General features: G+C 37.9%; 1 protein-coding gene across 2 annotated transcripts in view; it reads left to right on the forward strand.

Moving 5' to 3' along the window:
- LOC127370511 (astrotactin-2-like) overlaps positions 1-24,277 on the forward strand; it is a 249,299-nt gene that overhangs the window by 142,767 nt on the left and 82,255 nt on the right. For both annotated transcript variants that reach the window (XM_051412637.1, XM_051412638.1), the window contains 2 exons: positions 7,859-8,009; positions 21,428-21,594. In XM_051412637.1, the coding sequence (XP_051268597.1) occupies positions 7,859-8,009; positions 21,428-21,594 (318 nt within the window). The remainder of the gene's footprint in view (positions 1-7,858; positions 8,010-21,427; positions 21,595-24,277) is intronic.

The raw sequence follows: 24,277 nt of genomic DNA on the forward strand, positions 1-24,277 counted from the left end.
TATAGCTTGTATGAAAGGCATTATTTAAGAATTGGGAGATTCGATACATTCTGTGCATACCACATTTGAAATGTTCCGTCATTTATTCGTCAATTTAATTTCTCTTTGTGCACTTTTTTAGTTGGTAAATGCAACGTCATAAAGCCAACCACTGACACAGATAACCTTATGTTTGTGAATTAGCCTGCAGTAAAGACTTGCCTTGACAGTATCTTTTGTTCAGAGTAAACATTCATAGCATAAAATATGTTGTATGTGTGTTTGCCCTGGTTAACTGATCAATAATTGCATCGGTGTTGGAATTCAGGCTGAGCTGTTTTTGTTGTCTGGGTCATGCTGAGAAACAAGGAGTCATTGCATATACTGTATCTCCAAACTTATTATTATAATGCATACGATTTACGCTTACCTTGCACTTGTACTATAGAAGAAAGGTGTTTCTGTTTACAGATGTACAGAAGAAATTCAGCTTTGTTGAACTCTGTTTTGTCTTGTCCCAAACATTTATTTTTTATCAAATTGTCGTATTTTAAGAATTAGTTTCCTGACTCCCATTGGCAATGATTGAAATTGAATCTTATCTAGAATTAGCCTTGCATTTCTGCTGCTTATTTTTTAACCAAAGTCAATGTGTAAACGCCTCATGAATATCACAATAAACAATAATTCAGGCACTTCAACCTGAGTTTCTACTGACATCCCATGCTGGTGATTAATAAGCTCACTCACCATGATCAAGTAAACTCAAAATGTGCCGTTGACAATAATCCAATGCAACTGCAGGAAGTTGACACCAGGAAACATATAAGTACATACAACCCCTTCCGTCTACTTCAAATCTCCATCAAAAATGTTTACAACACTTCACTCAAACCAAACAATTGATGTATCAATCTTTATTTTATCACTAAGGTTTACCTGCTTCTTTCACCCACTAGATTTTTCCTCGGTGATTACAGCAAGCTTAAAGAAAATGCACTCTATTCAATGACAAAAGTGCTTGATGAGAGTCAGCATATTTGTGGGAAGCTGGAACAAGAGCATTAATCAAGTGCAGGGGCAGACCAATAACGGGCTCTGTAATCATGCTGGAGCAGCGCTCTAACTTTGGGCTGCGTCGCCTGGTCATTCATCATCTGGAAAAGCAAGAGGAAGAGAGGGAGATTAATAACAAGTACATTAGTCAGTGTTTAGATGCAACCAATGTGCTTCTGGGTCAAGCAACAGAGTCATAGTGCCAAAAGAGATGATCTTGATTAGCTAATCATTTGGAAAAGAAACACTGTTAGGATTTAAGTCTGTTTTTGATTTTGCTATTTACGAATTCTAAAACAATAGTTCAAGTATCTTTGTAGAGTGAGAGTATGGCATGGGTTGTTTTAACGTTCTAGAAACCTATATGGATCAGTTTTTAGCCACCTGTTAATTTGATAGTGAGAAACTATCTAACTCTGTCCCATGATTTAATATGTTGCAAAACATTTTAAGAAACTTTTCAGCGGTCTTACTAAGAGTTTTCTTTAGCATTTGTTTTCCCAGTTTTCCTCCTTCTGAACCGTCTTGCAACAGGTATCTTGGAATTGATTGTTTTTTCATCTTGGACTCAATATTCCCTCTATCCCGAAGGAGAGCCAGTTAGCATGCACCTCACAGCTGAGGCAACCCATTATTTTTGTCTGCCTCACCTTCCCCACCCTCTGTTTTCCTCTGAATTAAGGAGTCATTTGTCAATGCTTTGAGTGCCTGCCAGAAAGAACTGATGCACAGAATGCCATGTGTTGTCTGTCTAATTCAGAAAAATTGAGTTGCCAAATAAAGAGAAGAAGAGAAGAATAAGACATGGGTGGCCGAGAGAATGAGACAGACACAGAATTACCTTTTTTTAGATTTTGGCACAATACAATAACAGTGCAATATTCCTTTGTGACTGTGATAAGCAAGTGTGTAACCCAAAGACAGTGACTGAACCATAGCAAGGAGGTGTTGAAGAAAAGTAGAAAAACCCTTCAAAAGCGGGCCAACACTGAATCGTGATCTACTACCCCTAACCAGAAGTACAAGTGCCAATAATGACACAAACATCATACTACTTCAGGCACATAAACCTATTGCTACATATATAAATAATCTACAGTCAGTTAAAAGGAACCATCACTTTGCCCCCAGCTAAATGTATCACATTACATTACATTACATTACATTACATTACATTACATTACGTATACTCACCCTACCCCTGTATGAAGAGTGCCCTCCGTTGGGTATTGGGTCTAGTGGATGGGATCAGCTTCACAGACCTCTATTAAAAAGAGATGCTATTGAGATTAGCATCACAAATACTGCAGTTTTTGCTTCAAGATTATATAGTACACGAACCCTGACCCAAGTAGATAATGGGCCCAATCAATGAGAATGTCCTGAATATCTGTGACTATAATATCTGTGACTCATTGGCTGAACCTTGATCCTTATGAACTATTTAAACTGTCTTAAAATGATTCAGAAATTGCAGAATGGATTTGCTGCTCATAACATGAAGCTATTTCTAACATGCATTTACGCTTCATCAACATTCAAAACAAATCTGCACACTTTGTTAAATAAACTTCTGTAATGTCCAGCTCCCATGTCTCAAATTTAGGCGTATAGTTTGTGTAGCTGTGGGATTTTTCATGACCTCGGCCACTGTGCGTGACAATTAACCAGCCTTTGTTGCCTAGCAACGAAAAACAAGCGCATATGCGCAAATAATAGTAATAGTTTTTCTCTCTGCATTACGCAGCCACATGATGGTGACCCTCTCATCCACCGGGAGAATGTCCAACTGTGCAGCAGCCAGCCAGTGATTTGTCAGTAGTCCCACAACCGCCTGGCACATCTCGCCATGGAAAATGCCTGAGTAGGAGAGAGTCCACCGTCTATGAAGGAGTTTGGTTCCAGAGCCAAAGCTGTGCATAGAGGTGAGCCCAACTGCATTTTGTTGGTACCTCTCAACTTCACGCACCAAATCAGGCACTTTCCCCAAAGAGTGGTTACATTCCATGTTCTAAGGGCAAGGTTTTATTGCAGAGGTCCACAGTGACTAAATCTGTTCTTCCTCTAACCTTTGCCTAGTAAGTATTGGGCTGATCTCTACCGTTTGTCCTTGGCTCTGGAACAGTTTACTAGCTTGTTTACCCCAAATAGATAATCACGTGGTCACTGTAATTTGCTTTTCTTGATTCCCTAAGTTTTCTGGTTTGGAAAAAGGCGGTGTTCCTTTAGGTAACCTGTTGGATGTGATTTGGGAGTGTCAGGTTGTGAGCCATTCAGTTCCAATACACAAGGGAGATATTTTCTTTTTGCCATTATGTCAGGAACATTGTATGTGGGCATCAAAGTCTGACAAGAGTGCACCTTGCTCTTGTTTTGTTTTTTTTGGTGATAGGGTTGAATTTTCACTGTATCTGGATAATATTGGCTCTTTGCCTTCAGTGGTCTGTGATCTCTGATGTATGTGCAAGAGTTTGAGTGTGACAATGTGACACATCAATATCCCCAATTCTAAGGCCCATTGGTCATGAGCCTGAACCACCCAGGAGGAGGGAGAATTAGTCTTAAATATCAGATGTACTAACACTGTAGTATCAGAGCATGATTGTGAAAAGAGAGTGGAGACATGAAGCAAAAATCTTGATTTTCTATTCAGTCCACAAAGGGGTCTGGCCTCCCTCCACATGTTAGGGTTCAAAAATCAAAGAAGACCTTGGTTTTAGGCCCCTACTCCTCCACAATAAGACAGTTGAAGTGGTTTGGGAATCTACTATATTAAGAATGAGCCCTCAGTCTGTTTCTTTTGGAGGTGTGGAACAACTGAAGACCAGATCTTGACGTAGACCAAGGATGACCTCATCTGTCAGTTTGCCTGGGAGCACTTAATTAATGAGTGGAGTTGCTACAGAAAAGGATCTAGACACTGGACTCCTGTGTTCCACTTATTATCCAGAAGACTAATCCATTTTGTTTTTGTAAACTGAATAAAGGGATGTGTAATTATTGTTGCTGAACTTCTTTAATTCTGACCTGTTTTTGCATTTTAGTAAAATAGGATAACAGTTTAAGATTGATGGTTGAGTGGCAATAATAATTATCAGCTCCACCATCTATCCTAGCAAATATGGAAGAAAAAACAAATGTGAACGTTGTAGAGGTTTTTGGGCCTTCTCATTTTATGTATTTTGAGAGTACAGGGCAAATATCCTGTGGCTATCTGATAAATGCTAACCCAAACAAAGCAAAATAAATACAGTTAAACACATGAATTTGAGATATCCTCCAGCGACTGTGGCTGGTTGACCAAAAGGTTAATTTCCCATCCTGTGTACAAATTCTGTTTATTTGGCCTTAAGAAAGGCATGCATTTTCTAAAATGCTTGACTTCAGCAGATCGGCTCACAAATCCAGCAAACTGTAATATATTGCCAGAAAAAAAGGGTGTTTGGAGGGTTGCATTAGTGCATCGATTTTGAGTACTGGGAATTACTGGATGACATCAATACTACTAATGCATAATGGGTCTGCCATAACCACATCAACAGCCTCTATTAGGGACCATAAAACATATCCTAATCAGTTGCAAACAGAGGTGACATTTTAACTATGTTAAAATGTTAAATGTTTTTTTAACTATGTTAAAATGTTCTAGTCTTATAGTATTGTTTAAACAAAGGGTCTGTTCTGAAATGATTAAAATATTGTAAATGTAAATATTGTTCTTTCATGATTCCTTTTGTGGTCAGCAAACTTAAACTAAAACCATTCTGGGATATATGTTTTTTTAATTTTTTTCCCCCTGTTAAGTTGATGTAATTCATATGCACATTTGAATGAATGTTGAAATCGGATGGCTCATTCGCATATATTTACATTGGTGGCCATTAATAACGTTACGGACAAACAACACCACAGGGCTAGTGTTTACTTTGCTTTCAAAAAACAGATGCCTTAAGAATATATACATTTGGACTGTGATTTCTTTCTGGGCTCTTTCTGTAGATGTTTTTTTCTTTGTGTGTGTGACAGTGATTGATTTGCTATTAGCACAGCAGTGTGTCAGGAAAGGTTTGATTTTGCAAAGGGGACAGTTCCAATGTGCTGTCAGTGAGTGGTTATACCTCACCGCTCACACAAGGAAGATGTGCCAATTATGGGCTGATGTGCCATAAATCTAACATGAAAACCAAATATTTAAAATGAAGAATCCCTCGCTCAAAACAATGTGAGATGTTATACAGCATTCCAAATGCCGATCAAACATGGGCAGCCACTATGAAAAAGAAAAAGATACTATTTTGTTATTGAAAATGTGTCTGCCCACATATACCTGCAATAATAAGATATGAATATTTGAGGTATTTCTGTCAATGCTGTGCACAGAGCAGTCTTGCCTTTTTGATGAATTTTAATGCTTTGCCTTTCATCTTTTCCTGAAGCCAATGACAAGGTCACGATATACAATTCTTTTAACAAAAATGTAACAGTGAATACTGAGTCAATAATAGTTCACTTTGCCATCTTTGCTCATTGAAGAAACTTTGCAAAATAAATGACTTTGTGAGGATTCATATCCACCTTGAATAGAGGTTATATAGGTACATGTAATCAAATTAACAGCAACATCAATATTTATATTATTAGTTCAGTGGCCCTATTTTCAGTATCTTCTTTGAAAGGACATTGCCACGTAAGCACCCAAGTACACAGAGGCAAAGACACACACAAACACTGACAGTGACAGTACTCCAAAATTCTCCTTGCTCAGCAGGGCATCTGTCTTCCCATCATATGAGATCTTGTTGCTGTTTGTAGAGTCAAGTCGCCCTCACAACACACTGTGGTCCCTGCGGTCCCATTGCAAGAGACAGTGCTTTTGTTTCTTTGCAAAGAAAAACACAGGGGTTGCTTACCCCTTCGTTCACTCTGACAGCAGGCATGCAGAGCTCAGTGTATGGGCATGGCTGAGCATGCTGAAGCGAACACAGCAGCTGAGCTACACAGCACTGGTCAAGCTGACATTTCTCAGAGGAAAGCATAAAAATCCAGCATTCAGAAATGATAGATTTGTCCTTTGTTTATGTGGATTTTTTTAAACAGTAGTGGACCTGGTAGTGTCAGAGTGACTGACACACAAATGAAACCATACTAATTTGCTCAACTCTTTTTGGTTCTAGGGAGGGCAATGTCGTCCTGTCGGTCGGTGCACCACTTTGGTCTAGGCTTATCTCTGTCCACTCTATTGCTATGATGGATTGCCATGAAATTGTGTACGGACATTCATAGTTGCCAAAGAATGAAAACTTCAGAGTTTAGTCATCCCCTGACTTCCCCTTCAGTGCTTTCTTTAGGTTGACTTTGGTGGTTTTGAGAGGAATGTCTCAACAACTACTGGATGGATAGCCATGAAATTTGGTACACACATTCATGTCTCTCCCTGGTTTAATCGTAATAACAAATGTTTCACCCTGCACCATCATTAGGTCAAACATTTCATGTGCCCAGTACTTTGTTTTATGACTAAATGCCTGCAATACTAATAGCATTCTCATCAGCCTGCCTCACCTGTGGTTTGTGGTTAGAGCTAATTAGCAAATGTTAACTTACTAACACGCTAATCTAATACAATGAACATAATAAACATTAACCTGCTAAAGCAGCATATTAGCATTTATCTCAACCCACCGCTGTGTCCAAGAACAGCTTCACAGAGCCGCTAGCATATCTGTATACTTGTTATGAGCCAATTTCAAATTTAAGTCTAAATGAACAATAAATGTAATTTGAAAAAAGTGTCATTATTATGCAGATGTAATAAAATACCAGAGATGTTCCACAAATAAAGAATATCCTTATTATACTATCCTATATGTCAAAAGAAAAATAGATGCATGAATACAATACACTGAGTTTAACAAATTAGAAATGAAGAAATGAGAAATAAATTAATTTTACTCTGCCATTTACCTCTTATTGCCTCTATTTATCTTTGATAGTATGCATTCATTTGTCTGTGCTTTTCCTTTTTTGTTCTTCTGCCAGATAGGGCGGGCCTGAATGCCTTGGCCTTGAATTAGTCCTGAGGGTTTATGGATGGAGAATACTGATTCCCTAGGCTCTCCATCAACACACTGTGACAAACATGTCTAATTAATGTCAATGTACCGATTAGTCTCAGATAGGACCCACTACGAACTAGGATGAACCCCTGCACACATCACTGCACTGAACCTTTTAGAACAGTTATTTAAAAAAGTTGTAGACTGCTGCAGCACAGCATAAGCCCTAGGGTACATCCTTTTTTTTAAACTACCATTGCATTGAGTTTATTACCTACTGCCTTTGCACTGTCAGTCACAAAATGAAGCTAAAGATCACGGGGTACAGCTGTCCTGTCAAGAAACAAAAACTTTTCTGCATTCAATAACAGGTCTATTATTGTTAGTCATTTTCCAAATTTACATTACGTTAATATTTTAGGCATTAAGCTGACTTTCATACGCTTTTCGGAAAAATATAAAAAAAAACATGAGTTGAAAAAATTACAAGTAGTCATTAATTGCAGGTGGTAGGGTAAAAGCCACCAAAACATCACAATTTTGTGACATTATGTGCAAGCATGAATAGCTTCTTAATTGCACTAGAAGCGGCAAGGTTATGAGAGACTGATTTCCAGGTGGTGAGGGATTATGTTCAGCTGCTCAAACATTCTTTTTTTTTTTCACTTGTCATTACTTCAACTAGTACGTCCTCATTTACACAGTGAACACATATGCAAAGGCATCCACATTTTCTTCTTTTTAACATTGTTCTTCTTCCATACTAGGGAAGAGGCCATGATGTCCACTTACTTTGAGACAGTAGAGGACCTACTGGCATCTTTTGGGCCCGTCCGTGACTGCTCCAAAGATAATGGTGGCTGCAAGAAGAACTTCAAGTGTGTGTCTGACAGACAGTTAGAGTCATCTGGCTGCATGGTAAGTGTGGCTTAAATTCATCTATGTATTGTCCTAATAAAAGGCCAGGGTTAATAAAAATGTTTACCATTTAATTACCTGTGTGTGTGTGTGTGTGTGTGTGTGTGTGTGTGTGTGTGTGTGTGTGTGTGTGTGTGTGTGTGTGTGTGTGTGTGTGTGTGTGTGTGTGTGTGTGTGTGTGTGTGTGTGTGTGTCTGTCTGCCTGCCTGTCTGTCTATTTGAGAGATTTGTTTCCCCTGATAGACCTACTGATAACAGGCCTAGTAGTTACATTTATAATCCTGGCCTGCTGTCAGCTGAACTGGGACTGAGCTGTAGCTAACTAGCTATCAGAGCTCAGATGGTGTTGACAACCGATTTCAGTGGGGCAGCAGACTAGGGCCACACACTTTTAGTCTGGCTAGACACACTGGAGTAAAAGATGCATGCTGTCCGGGCATGCTAGCATTCAAGCTTGACACATTCCGTGTACTGTATTTTAGCCATTTATTGTGCACCTATAAAAGGTTTTGGGTACACTGGAAAACTCTGGAATCATGAGACAGATAAGTGACAAACAATAGCCAATTCCCTCGAAATAATTAATGAAATAAATAATAAAAAATCAAATTTTAATGAAGTTCAAATAATGACCAGTGCTTGTGCTGCTCAGTAGTTATTGCAGGACGTTGCAGCTAAAAGACTCATTGCATATTGAAGTAAAACATGGTATATATTCCTTCATTTACATAATCACCTTTTTTTAATGTTCATTTCCCAAGATATGCCACTCATTAAATGTGCATGCCATCTGCTATATTGCACGACTTTTGTGATATTTCCAGCAATCTATTATATTTTATGTGCTGTTTACAGCCATAATTAGTATGCTTTGGTGTTACTGTATGCTCTTTAGTGTACATATGGCCACTGTGGGGCTTGGGGTTAGAAGCAATTTACTGTGGTAGTGTGTGCCCCTGTATTTACTGTACAAAGACTTAACCTCTAACACTATGATACTGTCTGCTTAAATTCGGTTACGGTATGACACTGTGAACTTACAGTAACTTCATACACATTCAGAATTTAGAAAAAAGATTAACAACATAAGGTGTATCAAGTCACCCAATGTGGCTGGGCTGTTTATAACTTTGGATCAATAGCAACTGGTCCACTGACAACAACAGCAAAGTAAAAGTAATGCTATTAACAGTTTTTGTAATATGTTTATTTTACATATTTGGATACAACTATTATTTGTAGAAAATGTATTTTGAATACATATTTATTACACTTGGTAATGGAACTGTCCCTTTTTGATTCATAAACCCTAGTTTGATTTTAGATGTAGCATTGTAAACTTCAGTGCAAAAGAGGCTTTCTCCTGGCATATTTACGAGTACAGGGTGACTGGAAACTTCCAGTGCCAGGCTTTTGACAGCATGGGGCGGGCTTGGGTTGTAAAGTAATTAAATTGATGAGCCATCTCAATTGCTGGAGGATGGTTTGGCGAGTCATTAAGAGCTTGGACGGGGCTATAAATCGACTGGTCTTTTCGTTGTTTGTGTCGACCAAACACAAACACTGATACGGCAGTTCTCTTGTTTTTCTTCCTTCTTCTTTATCTTTGAACTGAAATAAAGAAAGGTTTGCTCACAAAAAAAATCAATTTAGAATATTCATGAAAACCTTCTCAGTGGAACTGGTCTGATCACACTAATCACAAATGATTAATAACATTCCTGAGACTGTCGTCAAGTGACTATGTATGCTATGACTAATAGACTTTATAGAATAAACTAAATACCTATTAGTGCTTGTAACATTTTCAGCAAGACTCTTTTTTAATCTTTTTTATATACATATATAGATGAAGTTATTCTGCCTTCTGCAACTCATCCCCCATGATTTACATCCCACTGTGTTACCATGACGACTACTCCATATTAATAAACCTGAGTCATATTCCCCATCATTCATCAGAACCAAGAAAATTTCCACCCTTGACATATTTAGTAGCTTATGGCTGTTTTTTTATGTCTAAGATGTGTTTTCTTCTTCATATAGTGGTAATTGCCTTTTGCTCCAAAATTGTTGGCATATTAATGTTCATAATTTTGTTACTGATGATATGATAACACTTTACAATAACCCTAGGTCTCTGCAGTTGTTTGCCATTCTTCTGCTGTGCGACCCGAGCACCCTCAATATGGATAATTTATAAAATAATATGCATGAACAGCAATGGTGCACTGTGTCACTCTTCCCTGCATGGCACAATTAAATGTGGCTTCCAACCAATGCAAGTATTTCACGCATCTCATGCCTTTTTCTGTCTATTTTGTGACATAGAATGGAATAAGCAATACACTCCAAAACCCATGTCAAGAATTATGAACATTAGTGGCATTTTCTTCTCATAAATGCAACATTTAATGGTATTAGCTATCACTTTTTTGCGACAACTTTAACATTACTGTGCCTAATTTAACCCATTTTATAGTATGTTTGCATTTATTAACTAAAACTCTTTCACATGGGACTTTGTTGTATTACTGTTGAATGTACAAATCCACGCATGTCTTATGTAATTGCTACTGATAGTATGAAATAGCTCTCTATCTGTAACAGTGGTTCCAACCATGTTTTTTCACCAAGGCAGTAGCGTTTGCATCCCATACTAGGCTGGAGACTGCTCCCATACTAAACCTATACCAAGAATCCTTATTAGATCCAGAGGTGGAAAGTAGTAGACAATGGAGAGATTGTGTATAAAATATGAATGAGTATGTGCTATGAAGCCTTTGGAAACTCTATTCCATGTCAAACCCCTGGACATATTGTGGAATATTTTATAAACAATTTTCACACGAATGCATAAGCAAATACACATCCACAATGTTTTTCCTTTCTCAGCTCAAGCAGAAGCATATCAAAGAACTGCCAAGAATTACCACCTTAAGTAAACAAAAGAAGGGAAAGAGAAGTAAATAGAATGCATACATACTCACGTTTGTTCAAATTCCTTTTGCTTTCAAGCTCACCTACGGGTTTGGAATGATTTAGCTTCAACTCACATTTTCAGAAAGTATAAATGTTGTATGAAATATTACCAAAAATGATTCAGGACAGTCTCACGCCTCCGTGTGTGGCTGATTAATACGCATGTAGACAAAGAGACTGGCAAAGCCTTCTAGTCTTCAAAGATTAACTCAGAGGATCACAGACACAGTGGTATTATTTTCTTTTCTGACTTTTTTGGGTTGGTGTTATTTTAACCACCCTTGTCAGAGTGGGTGCTAACACAGAGCAGCGACATGCCACATGGAGGGCTTAAAATCCATTATCAGAGTCAGTCCCTCAAGGCTGTCTGCTGCTCTTAAGACAGTTGAAATGCATTTCCAAAGAATTAAATTCCAGTCAGAGCCAGTGCTGAAGTTTTGGAGACATTGCTTATTCCATTTTTGTGTTCCCTTCCTGCTGCTGCAGAGCCGGAGAGGATGACAGGTGGTTTATTCTTGTGCTCGCTAACCTCAGCTTATAACAACAGCTGTTGTACGTGCAGGTTAGCGATTTTAGACAAGAAATGTTTTTGTGCCAGCGCTTCGTTTTTCATCACTTGGCTCATCAAACACCAGTTGCTCATGTTATACATTACAGTGTACAATGTGCTCGGTAAAACTGTACGTTGTTTTGCTGTTAACATTACAGCCTGCATGATCGCTCATACTTTTGTTTCCACCGTGTGAAAAGGATAGTTGTTACTGGAAATGTTTCAGTGCAAATAATTGTGACTGAAATAGCTTAAAGAGGAAAGGCTATAATATGTTTAGATAGGAAGTTTGTATATATTATATTAACAGGAAGTCTCACTAAGATTATGATCTGTAAAAAAAAATGTATAGGGGTCAATATTCCACACATTAAACCACTGGTTATTCAAACTTTTTACACTAGGATTTTCATTTTTACTGCAAATTTTTAGCATTTCCAAATATTTATCGTCTGATTAATTACAAATAAAATATCAAAGAAACTGTAAAAACATATCGGTTGACCCCTAATCAAATATGAAAGCACAAATAAACAAAATTCTGTTGCAATTGCAAAAATGTGTTGCATACGTAATTACAAAAATCTTTTTAGTGAATTAAGTGATTTAATTGGTTTTATTACTTTAACTTGTAATAATTATTTTGAAACATGATAACACAATAACAAAAAGTTATTTGACCTGACTTTTTAAATGTGTGCTTTAACTTGATCAGAGGTAATGAGGCAGTTTTTTTCCAAGCAGAGCCTTACTGTAGATTGTAAGGTTGATAGATAATGCACAATACAGTTTCCTTATGAAGCAAAAGAATATTAGAAAACTCTCTGGACAGATTCAAACACCAGACATTTCAGGAACGTAATATGTATCTCAACTAACCCAGCATCCTGCAGCATTAGTTATTACCCTTTTGGTAAATCTTTCTTCCACAAATCTCTCTTCATCAAAAAGGTGCTTGGAACAGGAGTTTCAAGGACCAGTGTGCAGGATTTAGTGGAATTCTAGAAGTGAAGATTGCAACCAACTAAAGACTGCTGCCTCCCAAGCATGTAGGAGAAACAATGATGGCTGTGAAATTCACAATAAATGTGAATGGCCCTATCTAGCATCAGTGCTTAGTTAGTCTCTTCTGGGCTACCATCAATAGTGCGGACTTGTCGGTAGATAAAAAGGTGATTACACACTAATGATAACATACTTAGGAATTCTATATTTAATTTCTGCCCATAGATCCTCATAAATATTACACACTGGTCTCGCAGGTTCTTATCGATCCTGGTGGAGCCTCCTGCCATGATCCTGCTAGATTGCCATTGCCAATGCTGTTGTTGCTGTGCACCTGTCTATCTGTCTGTCTCTCGCTCTCTCTCTCTCTCTGTCTCTCTCTCTCTCTCTCTCTCTCTCTCTCTCTCTCTCTCTCTCTCTCTCTCTCTCTCTCTCTCTCTCTCTCTCTCTCTCACCCCAACTGGTCGAGACAGACGACCACCCACCTAGAGCCGAAGGATCTGTCCTAGGTTTCTGCCTTTTAACAGGCAGTTTTTCCTTGCCCTTGTCACCAAGTGCTTGCTCATGGTGGTACTGTTGGGTCTCTGTAATTAATGTTTTAAAGAGTTCGGTCTAGACATTTGAAAAGTGTCCTGAGATAACTTCTGTTATGAATTGGCACTATACAAATAAAATTGAATTGAAAATTGAAAAACTGAATTGGACTTTTAAGTTGTACCAATATTTCATATGGGGGAAAAGACAAGACATTGTATGAAGTTAGACCAGATCATCTGCACTGTCTGCCATGTTAAATGCAATAAATATAAAAATTTAAATTCAGAGGCCTCTTTTAATTATGTTGCGACACAATAGCAGAGAAGTGTAGGGAGCTTCACTGGGCAGATGTGGGTTGTGTGAACAGCAACAATCTAGCATTTAGCCAGTGGTGTGGAATGAATGGTCAAATTCTCATAGAACCTGTGGTCAATGTGCCGTGTCATCCACTGTGTTTGTGTGAGAAAGGGGTATTACTGATGCACCCGGTGAACTCTCCCGGGGCTGCTCTGTGAAGTTCAGAACTCTGTAAACATGGATTTTTCTGGTGGCATGCCATTTTTAAAGTTTAAATTTGACAACTGCAGCATACTGTGGTTTCTGTGCTTTTAGGAAATGGTGTAATGTTTTTCTTTATGGCACGTTGTTATATCCCACTACTGTATCTGTCTTCCTAATGGAAGAACTCAGAGGCTGAGCAGATGGTAGGATATTAGTGGGATATCTTTCATCGGTTGATGTCCCTTTTGGGACATCTCTGGTAACGTTGTTTGGATGCAGGGTTGACAAAGATGTATTTTTTAACTTCAACCTCTATCAAAAAGTTTAATTTTGGCCTGTCAAACACCAGTTGTTTATAACAGTTTAGAGAAGACAGATACTGTTGGCTCCAGTCTCATTTTAAGATGCTTGTATACTGTCCCAGTATGCAGGAGTTTATTATAATGTGTGGTGTACTCCAAAAGTCAGGAATTAAATGATGAGTTGTCAGTGTGGAGCCAGATTTCTGCTTGGTTGCCTCTGGTTTGCATAAAGAGTCAGCAGGGAAGAAAAATGGCAACTCCACCAAACAAAAGTTTTGTGCAAACCCTCATCCCCTATTCCCACCATCCACTGTACGTCCCCACAGTCCTGTGTTGCTGACAAGTGAGCATCATGACTCCCCCTGCTCCGCTGCACAGCTCCGTTTACCTCATTACCACTGCATTTTAATGCTTTATGGTTTAAAGCAAATCGTAATAATTCTTTCATCCTTACAGTAGTCACTGTTGGTTAAATGCCAGATCAAGTGTGTCGTTCAGTGTATCACAGAAATGCAAATAAAGCTGCTGCAGCCAAAGGGGGAGTTTAGGTCTGTGTACAATGGAATACAGTTCAGTAAGGCCTTCAGGGGGAAATATTAGTATTTGCAGCATAACAGTATAACTAATGCATATTGTTTCAGTATACTGATATTATCTAATCTGCACATCACTGATTATCCAAGGCAGAATAGTTGAAAATCCAGATCATCAGTGAACAACTGAAGCAGTGCTTTAGTTTAATGTCATAAATGCATCAGATTCTACTCATTCAAGGGGACACTCGCGCTCATGGTGGCTTCAATATTGTATATATTATTTGAATTTGAGGTTTCTGAATTGGAATCAGTTTCATTCAATTCAATGTGGCTAAGTTCCAAATGCAAACATTGACTGCATTAAGAAATAACAGGTAAGATACCCAGAGAAAGATTAGTATTCCAATTTCCTCTCTCTTCTAGTAAGTTAATAAATAAAGGTGGGCTGGTTTTTGACATGAAATACAGATACTATCTGTTATTCGTTGTGGCAAGATTGAGATATGATGAGTTGTAGAAAATATTTATTGCTCACCTGTTACAGTAAAGTGTTGTATATTGCTGCTATTTTTTAGTAACCTTCAATGAAAGCTAAAAGGAGGTGTCAGTCTCTATATCTCTCCCTCAGGGGCTCATTTAAAAAAATCCATGAAATGTGTATATTTTATGAATCAAAATAATTTAATCAAAACCAACCACTTTTACTCAAAAGGTTAGCTTTGACTACACAACAGAAAGTGAATGCGTGTCCATTAACAGAGTTAATATTTTACTTCTACAACCAGAACTCATCATTACAGTGTCTCTATGGTCTTCATCATCTAAGAAAGCAAATAACAGCAGCTCTTAAGTGCCTTTGGCAATCAAGCTGAGCTGAGAGCAGCAGAGTCTGATGGAGTCACAGGATAAAGCTATCCTTCACTCTCACAATCATTTGTTGTATTGTCACCACTGAGGACAGGTGGACGAGAAAAAGAGACGATGTGGCCTTTAAATACAGTCAGTCTCCATTGTGTAAAATGGACTCCTGATTTGCTGAGCATACAAATGCAGATTTTCACTGTGCAGAGATGTGAAGATGAGTGCTCAAGATGAAATCATCCTGTTAGAGAGCGAAGCCTGTGTGAGATAGAACAAGGCGGCATGTTTTTATCCATGTATGTCTGCATATGTAAAGCATTTGCACAAAAAACAAAATAAGAGGATCAAAATCCAAAATGACAAGCCAAATCTATCTTAAATAAAGTCTATTTTTTGCCTTGAGGCAACACCATTCCCAATAGCTAAGAGGTAACTGAAGATTAAGTATGAATCCACATGAATATGAGGAACAAACAGCTGGGTTGAGACTTCTTATTTCTCACTGGGGACTGTTTTGCACCATCGCAAGTTTTTTTTGCTTTTGCAGCAATAAAACTGTTGTGCCTAATTTAACCCATTTGAGCAGCAGTGGAGCTGCAGGGCATGCATCTCTGCCACCTCTAAACCAAATTAGACTGTCAAATATGCTTTTAGAGTATTTGATTGTTTTACCGCACCTGTCAGTGTGATTTAGAGCTGTACTGTTTCAAATACTTTTTTTTGTATGCGTGTTGTTTTGTGAAGGACTCAGCAAACATCTTCCTCATATTGTTATAATCCATATTTTCTCTATACTTGCTTTTGTTTCATGTTCTGTTGCTATTGCTAAAGGTCACAGTGGGACTATATATATAAATCCATATATAAATCCTTCATCACCGACTGTTCACACTTTTCTTATTATCTCGTATTTCTCTCAAATGTGTGATCGCATGAACATCTGGCATCTTAATTTTGACAAGATCATTAAGAGACAGAGTACTCAATAGATTGTGTTCAGTTCCTGATTAAAGCTGAGGACTTTAATGGCTAATTAGGCAAATGAATAGCAGTCATTCAGAATGTGTGAACTTTAATTTGTAGGGTTGATTTATGTGAATTATATAATGTGTAGGGAGATGTATGTGCAGTTATTATGCATACTTACGTTTTCGTCATTTGTCTTTGATTTCTTGAAACCTGCTTATCTTGTATTTTTAATCCCCCAGCTATATAAAGGAGTGAAATGCCATCACTCTGGTACTTAATGGCACCATAAAATTCTCATTTGTAGTCGCCCCCAGAGAAGACATACATAGTCAACTCTACATAGTTTTTTATGCTGCTGTCATATGCCTTCACTTAGGGATAAAACAGATATGCAGGTGTAAAAGAGAGAAAAGATAATATGTAAACATCCAATCCATCAAATTTAATGTTTTTAGTGTTTTTAGTGTTTAGTGTTGTCATAAGAGCTGAAGATATTAATTATATTTTATTGAACACAAACACACATCAGCACTTGTGGGTAATGTTCCCTTTTTGTCGCTTCTTTTAAATATTTAATATATTCAATAATAAGTAATTGCCAGAATTATATAAATATATATATATATATATATATATATATATATATATATATATATATATATATATATCAGCTGCCAAGCTAGTAATTATATAACAACATCTCAGTCAATAAAGTTGTTGTGTTTCTTGAACAAGTGTTGGGCTATAAGGCTGCAGCAGATCTCATAGCCTATTCTCATTGTGCTCCTATTGCAGAATCACTACAGAAGCATTCATGACTGAAAGCATTTTTTGCTTATATACAAACCTCCTCCACCAGCCCTTCTGTCTTTGGAGAGTTGTCCAAGCAGATAGAGCAAGTAGCTTGTGGGCAGTGCTAATGGCTAGCCTTAAGTCCTTTAATTCAACCGCAGAGTCCTGCATGACAATTCTGAATTACAGACACCTATTCCCACAGCTCTGCCTCAGTGTGATGAATGGCTCCAATCTCGTTCTGGGGAGGAAGCAAGCATTACATTCATGAGATATAGTAAATGGATTTGTTACCAGACAGCTTTTCTATTGAATGTTGAACATATGGGACTTTGTCCAGAAGACATGTGTGAACAATGCATAACGTTTATAGCACACTTTACCTTTTTTTAGTGTTTGGCAGCGATCAAAAGTGCCATTGCTCAATTTGATTTGTAAAATTAAAACATTTCTACAGCGCAGAGAGAGTTGATCTGACCTTATTTCAGGATTCATTTGTACCTTTTGTGTGAAAACTGCAGTCATTCATGAGATTCATAAGATAGTGATCCTAAACATGATTTTGCAATTATGAGAAGGCTAATTATCAGAAATAAATCTTATAATTTAAAGAAAAGAACTTCTGATTCCTATTAGTGCATTGTAAATTGTTCTGTTAAACGTCAAACTCAAGACCTATGATGACATCAAACAGCATATATTTATTTCCATGATTGCTTTTGTAATTGTTAGTGTATAAATTAGAGATGAAAGCTTCTTGGAGGTGAAAATTAAACGCAGATAAGTCTATAAATTAAAGCCTGGCATGATGTAAGAGCCTTCTAAATGTTGAAACACATAATTTGATGGTGGCATCCTCAGCTAATCTCCCTCTTCTCTCTCCAGTTTGTTCATTGGCTGCATTAAAAACTTGTGCTTGATGAGTTTCGCAAAAAGCCTCGTTAACTGGAGAGCGGCTGCTGCTCCGAGTGCACGCAAGACTTTGGAGGTTTCACATTTAGTAGTGGTGTGCTTTCCAGTCTGAGATTTTATTGCTCATGAGATGTTAACAAAAAAATTGAAAAAGCACAGGAGAAAGCATGCTCTATACAAGTTCCCAAGTACCCAGCAACAGAGCTCTTCCTACAGTTTATCTGGCAGAAAAGCTTTTTTCACAGTATTTAAAACATTACAAATTAATGACAACTCCTGTAGCTTTAAAAGTGTTGAATGAAACAGATAAATGTTTATTCCAACTAAAAAAGTGAAGTCCCTATGTTTCTCTTCCTGGCCTCAGTAATATGTTTTAATGCTTTTCTAAACATCTCTCACATTGTTGAGCTATGGCTAAATCCTCTCTTTGTATGTGTTTGATCGTTTTATTCGTTTTATTCCTGAGTTGATTTCCCTCTTAATTTCCCTGTCCTGCATTGCATAGCCTTTATTAAAACCACCAAATGAGGCCTTTAATTGCTTTTGTGACCCAAGCTTTATTACAAAGGAAAATCTTAATTTGTTTACTGCTGATCTCAGGGACCTTGCAGACCAAGATGTATTAACATTCAAGATCAGTTAGTTGGACTCTATTGGTCTAAGAGAGTTTTAGCACTTTCTAATCTGTACATTCAAAACAGTGCTGAAGGGCACGAAAAACTATTTTCACTCAAAATTGTTACATGTTTTTACCTTCTGGCACAGTCTTATAGTAAAAGAAGAAAACATTGTGTTTTTCATCAGCCTTTCAGTTGTGTCAATGACATGTGTTGTACTAATAAAACTATTAATCACTGACCTTAAGTCACACAGTAAAATGTTGAGGAATGTGATGAGATAAACTGCAGATATTCACACTTTTGTAAATATAAAGCCACCAGCAAAATAAGTGTTTGCTTTAGAGTGTGTATTCCATATATACTGTATAGTCCATGGTGATAAATGACTGTGGGAGATAAAAGGGAAATGCTTAAGAATTAATGTTCTTACTCAGTCTAGTGAATAGGGCTGCAATTAGGTACGGTGTTTGTCAGTCGGTCAGGTTTTCAAACAAAAGGCTTACATATAATTGGTATATCTGAAGAGATTTGACCACTGACAGCAGGGGAAACACTTATAAAGCTCTTTCAACTCTTACACCGCCTCCATATTTTTCCCCACAAATAAAATAAAAGGTGGTAAGTCTTAACTCTGAGCAACAGTAGGCCTACTTTATTTTTCTATGTAGCATAAATACACCAACGCCTACAGACAACTTTGTACTATATGTCATCATGCCTCACACACCCACCATCAGTCCCACACAGGCACACAGAACATAAGGAATCACTGATGAGTCACCAGTGAAAAGTGGTGAACAGTGCTCCACAAACTGTGAAATCTTACAGACTTCATTTTAAAACTAACAAAACGGTTACATCAGTACTCGCAAAAATTGCAGCTGCAATTGCAGCTCTGACAAAATTGATGTGTTGGTTGTTAAAAGCGACACATTTTTAGTCTGTGGCTGATGCCTGAGAGTGTTAATTGTTGGATTCCATCCCCAGCAGGCCAAAGCCATCAAATATTCAAAGATTAGCATTTTCCATAATGACTATAAACTAGTCATAAACTAGTATAAATTACTGTATGTGCATCCATTCAAGTGAATACTAAATAAGTGCTGTTTTCCAGAATCTAATGCCCCACTCAGTAGGATACAATATATAACATGACAGTCACAGTGTGACACATTTCCAATCTGTGAAACTAAGAAATTCACTTAAAAAGCACAAGCTTCTGTATGTGGCATACTGCCTTTCTTTACACAGTTTTCTTTCAGTTTTCTTATTTCTAAGACAACATCAACACTTGAATACATCTTCTATATATAATTTTTTTATACGCAGTAGTTTGATGGTAATAAACTGCCAAAATTGGCAATAACGCTGCTAAAAGTTTTGCCCCTCTCCTGGTCGAAATGGTATCTCCCATTATATATTTATATATTATATTATTTGTATTTAAAACTGTACCTGTAAGGTTACACTGAAGACAAAATGACAAAAATACCACAAACTTAGTCACAAGTCTGATGAAATGCTGAGTAAAATGCATTGCTCTTGTCATTGTCAATAAAAGTTCCTTGATCATATTTTTATGGGTTGAGTGTGCTATCTACCACAAACACTTTTATTTATTTACAGTATTATTCACTGTCAACTTTATCGAAGAGCATTACTTAAAGAAAAAATAGTTAGATAAAGTTAAGAGATAGACATAATAATAAGTGACAAAGAAAGATAATAGCTTAGGCTACTGAAGGGACATTTAGATTGTTGTTTGTTAATTTTGTTAATATTTAATTATATAATTGCTTACAAGAATATTAAAGACATATTATCATTATATAAAACTAAATAACTAAAAAAAAAAAACTATTGGAACTTGACAATACTCATCAATGATGTCTTCCATGAGTACTGTGCTAGCCTGTAACACATAAGCTGAGCCAGCAGAAAAGTTCATCAACCTCTTAGTTTTGTTTGTGTAACAATCTTTTGTTTACATCCAAGATGGATAATGCAACCCAAATCATGAACAGTAGTCTATTAAGTCTACAAGTTATTAATGGTAAGTAAAATTACATTTTTAATGGAGTCCAGCTTTGTTATAAAATGCGTCTGCTGTTGTTGCATTCATGTTTAATTAGCCTTTCTTAGGCTGGAGGAAATAGAATTCATTAAAAAAACACTTCACAAATTAAATGCTGTACTGTAAATTAGCCAATCAGAAGTTATTGGAGTGTTCCATTTCAAATTTCTGTCCAGAGTGTGTGGTGTATGTGTGTTTTCAGGTGAACGTGATATTTTTTGTGTGGAGGTTGCAAAGCTAAACTGAAAGTTAAAGTAAAATGGAATGAACTGCAACTGAAACTCTAAGACATCACAGTGTTTCCCTGTGATACAGTCTTGTGATATCAGTAACTTACTGCTGGGTCGCAGACAGCACATTATTTTTAATTAGCCCAACCTTCACCTCTGACTTCACGAACACTGATAAGTCTTCATGCCCTCAATGTCATTTCAAGGTTGTGAGTATGTAATTGATATTTCTATTCCTTTCTTATTGCATAAAGACCTCCAGGTCCTCTGTGTCCTATCAAATGAGATAATTGCCATCTTTCATTCTTCTTTCTTTGAGTCTCTCTCTCCTTTCTCAAAACCCCACTGCCCACTTCTCCTCTCTCATCTTTCCCATATTACTATCTTTGCCTCCTCAGAGCTTCCTGATCCTGATTAAAATGCACACGCTGACCTCTGCGCCTTACTCTCTTCTTCCCTCTCCCTAATTTATGCCTTCCTCCTCACCCTCTCTCCACATCTCCCTCCCACCACCTCTCATTCTTTCTCTGTCTCTCTTTTCTTGCAGTGTCCTGAGGGGCTGAGGCCAATGAAGGATGGCTCAGGTTGCTATGACTACTCCAGGGGCATTGACTGCACGGATGGCTTCAATGGAGGCTGTGAACAGCTGTGTCTCCAGCAGCTCGTGCCCCTTGAAGATGACCCCAGTTCCAGCAACGTGCTCATGTTTTGCGGGTGAGAATAACTAACAGTGAAAAATTGAAGGTGCCTGCAGGCTGGAAAATACCGCTTTCTCATGGAATAAGCTTCATGAGTGATATTTCAATCTATAAATCCTTAGGCAAATACTCACATGAAGGAAATGAGATATGTAAATAAAAGTAAAAGTAACTATTGACTTCATAATCACCAAATCACATCTATATCATATCTTTATCCTATTCAGATACTGAACACTTTTTTCTGTTCTGAAGTATTTTATGGCCAACTCTAATGCCAAGCTTGTATAAATCATTTTACATAGTTTAAACATTACAAATACAAGTAGTATCCACACTTACAGTGTATCTGCTGGGTACCCCGTTTGTCTGCAGAAAAGATTCAATTTTGCAATGCAGGTAATCAAAAATGTCAAGGATTCAACCTGAACCTTGAACCACGCTGACTTTGCTTCATGCACATTATTCAGCAATACATTCACTCTATGAATGCCTTTTTACTCATCCCACACATGTTCCACTGAGCTGTATGTGGACTCTGGAAGCTTTTTGAGCATCTTTCCTAGGACTAGATTGTGTCACATGGCATAGTAATCTCCAAGGAGTTTTCATTTGAAAAAAGTTATATTGTGGCCATGCAGCTGGAAATCAATGCTGTTACACTGTGGTATTCTAACTTCCCAGTTTGTACTAAAAAGAAATCGTGTTCCACCCCACCATATCAACACTACCTTTTACCCCTTATACACTGAGATGGATCAGTAGCTTCAGGCTGTTGTTGTGTCATGTTTGACAGTGGTATTTAAAAGAGGAAATCTTGGACCAGATAACTTCTCCGTACTTGCCAACTGTCAGCTTGTTGTTAGCGCTACTGCAACACACTTTCTACTTTCTTCTAACATCTGTCATCTCTGCGGGTGTCAAGCAGGTGTGTACAAGGCAGCAAGGAACAAGACCCAAATGCAGAAAACCAGGCAAGAACAATTCGGTGATTTGAATGAGAAAATTATAGTACATAAGCTTACTGGCATGGGTCGCAAGTCCTAACAGAAGTAACTGGGAATGCACAGGTTAACAGGAATTGGACAGGTTAAAGGTTCTGGTTCTGGTTCAAGCTCCATGTTTCATAGGCTGGAAAGAGGAGCAGGGGGAGATGGGATGGTATATATACTGTGGGGGTTAGTTGAGAAAGGATGAACAGGTTGACAGGTGGATATAGGAGCCAGGTGACTGGGACTGGTGGATGGATGGAAAATGGCAAGTCTGGATAGTTCCTAAGAAATGCGTGGGCCTGTTGAAGACCATGACAAAGGAGGCAAACTCAGTAAAATAAAAACAACTGAGGCAGCTGTCATGACAGAGGAGATTTCTTCTTCAAGACTGAAGTGTATAATGTGGTTGGCCAATTTGGAGGTACTGATCTGGTAACCAGATGCTGTACCACGTTGAAAGTTGCTTAATTCATATGCCATTGTGGTCCCAGTGCTGGAATGACTGACACAAAGAAACTATGAATACTTGTCCATATGCAGCTCCTGACAACTTTTCAGATTCTGGCAAGTGGGAACAGAGCAGGCTGACAGGTGAAGGATATCCTAATTCTCCTTGAGATGTGTCAGGTCCACAGTGTGGAATGGCATATTTCTTTTCCCAGAACATTAGCCTCCCTTACACTATGGCTGAACAGGCCAACATCAAAATGCAATTTGCAGCAATGTCCACTTCCTGGAATGCCATCAGTACAATTGACTTGGACTCACTTTTTCAATAAGGGCACCTCGGGAGGATGAATTTGTTTTGTCAATCAAAAATATTTTCATCCCATCAATGTGCACACCAGCTGTGACATACAAATGACTCTTACAATCGCTGTTGCACAGTGGCATGGGTCAAGCCATGATTGATTCTTTCTTGGATTGATCAGTCCAGTGTGGGGGTGCAATGGCTAGTTGCTTGTTAAAACTGGACTGTGAAATTATTAAATGGCATTAATACAGAATACTGCATAGTGTAATAGTTGGCGTTTTTGGTTCTGGTTGGTTTATAGAAAGGAGACTGGCTTTGCCTTCGTGCCACACTGCTCCTCCAGGTCTGCTGCATTTTCAGAACAGTGTTGCCAACAACAGCATAGTCCTCCTTCCCACTGAGGCGTTGAGACCTGATCAACTGCATGAGCCCAAACCTCAGCGCCAGCCAACAGCAGCAGATACTCAACCTTGTCTGTAAGGGAGGATTGTGCAGATAAATGGAGGAGATATGATAATTGTGTGTGATTGCAAGGACTGCTGAATTCTCTCCATTGGAATCTGTTTCCAGCAGAGTGCTTGTGTCCACAATCTCTACAATGACAATGGCAAGTGGACTGCTTCACTAATGTGAAAGACATTTTGGCCCAAGTTATCAAAATAAGAGCCAGAAAAAGTACCAAGCTTGCATAAATACTTTTGCAAAGCGCAGATATATTCTACTAGTGATGCTGACTGGGTGGTGTCCATACAGTAGGTTGGTGGTAAGTGGTATTAATCGCAGGAAAGCTACAGAAAAGGATAATTAATAAAAAAATATTGCTTGGTAGTTGTCTGTGTCCCGCATTAGTAATTTGTAGATTAAAGTAGTAAAATGGAAAAATCTATGTATGGGTTCAGACAGTGTTATTAGTGTAGGCAACATGTTTGCCACAATCCATCTTCTAATGCTCT

Source organism: Dicentrarchus labrax, unplaced genomic scaffold (genome assembly GCF_905237075.1).
Source record: "Dicentrarchus labrax unplaced genomic scaffold, dlabrax2021, whole genome shotgun sequence".
Classification (NCBI taxonomy): domain Eukaryota; kingdom Metazoa; phylum Chordata; class Actinopteri; family Moronidae; genus Dicentrarchus; species Dicentrarchus labrax.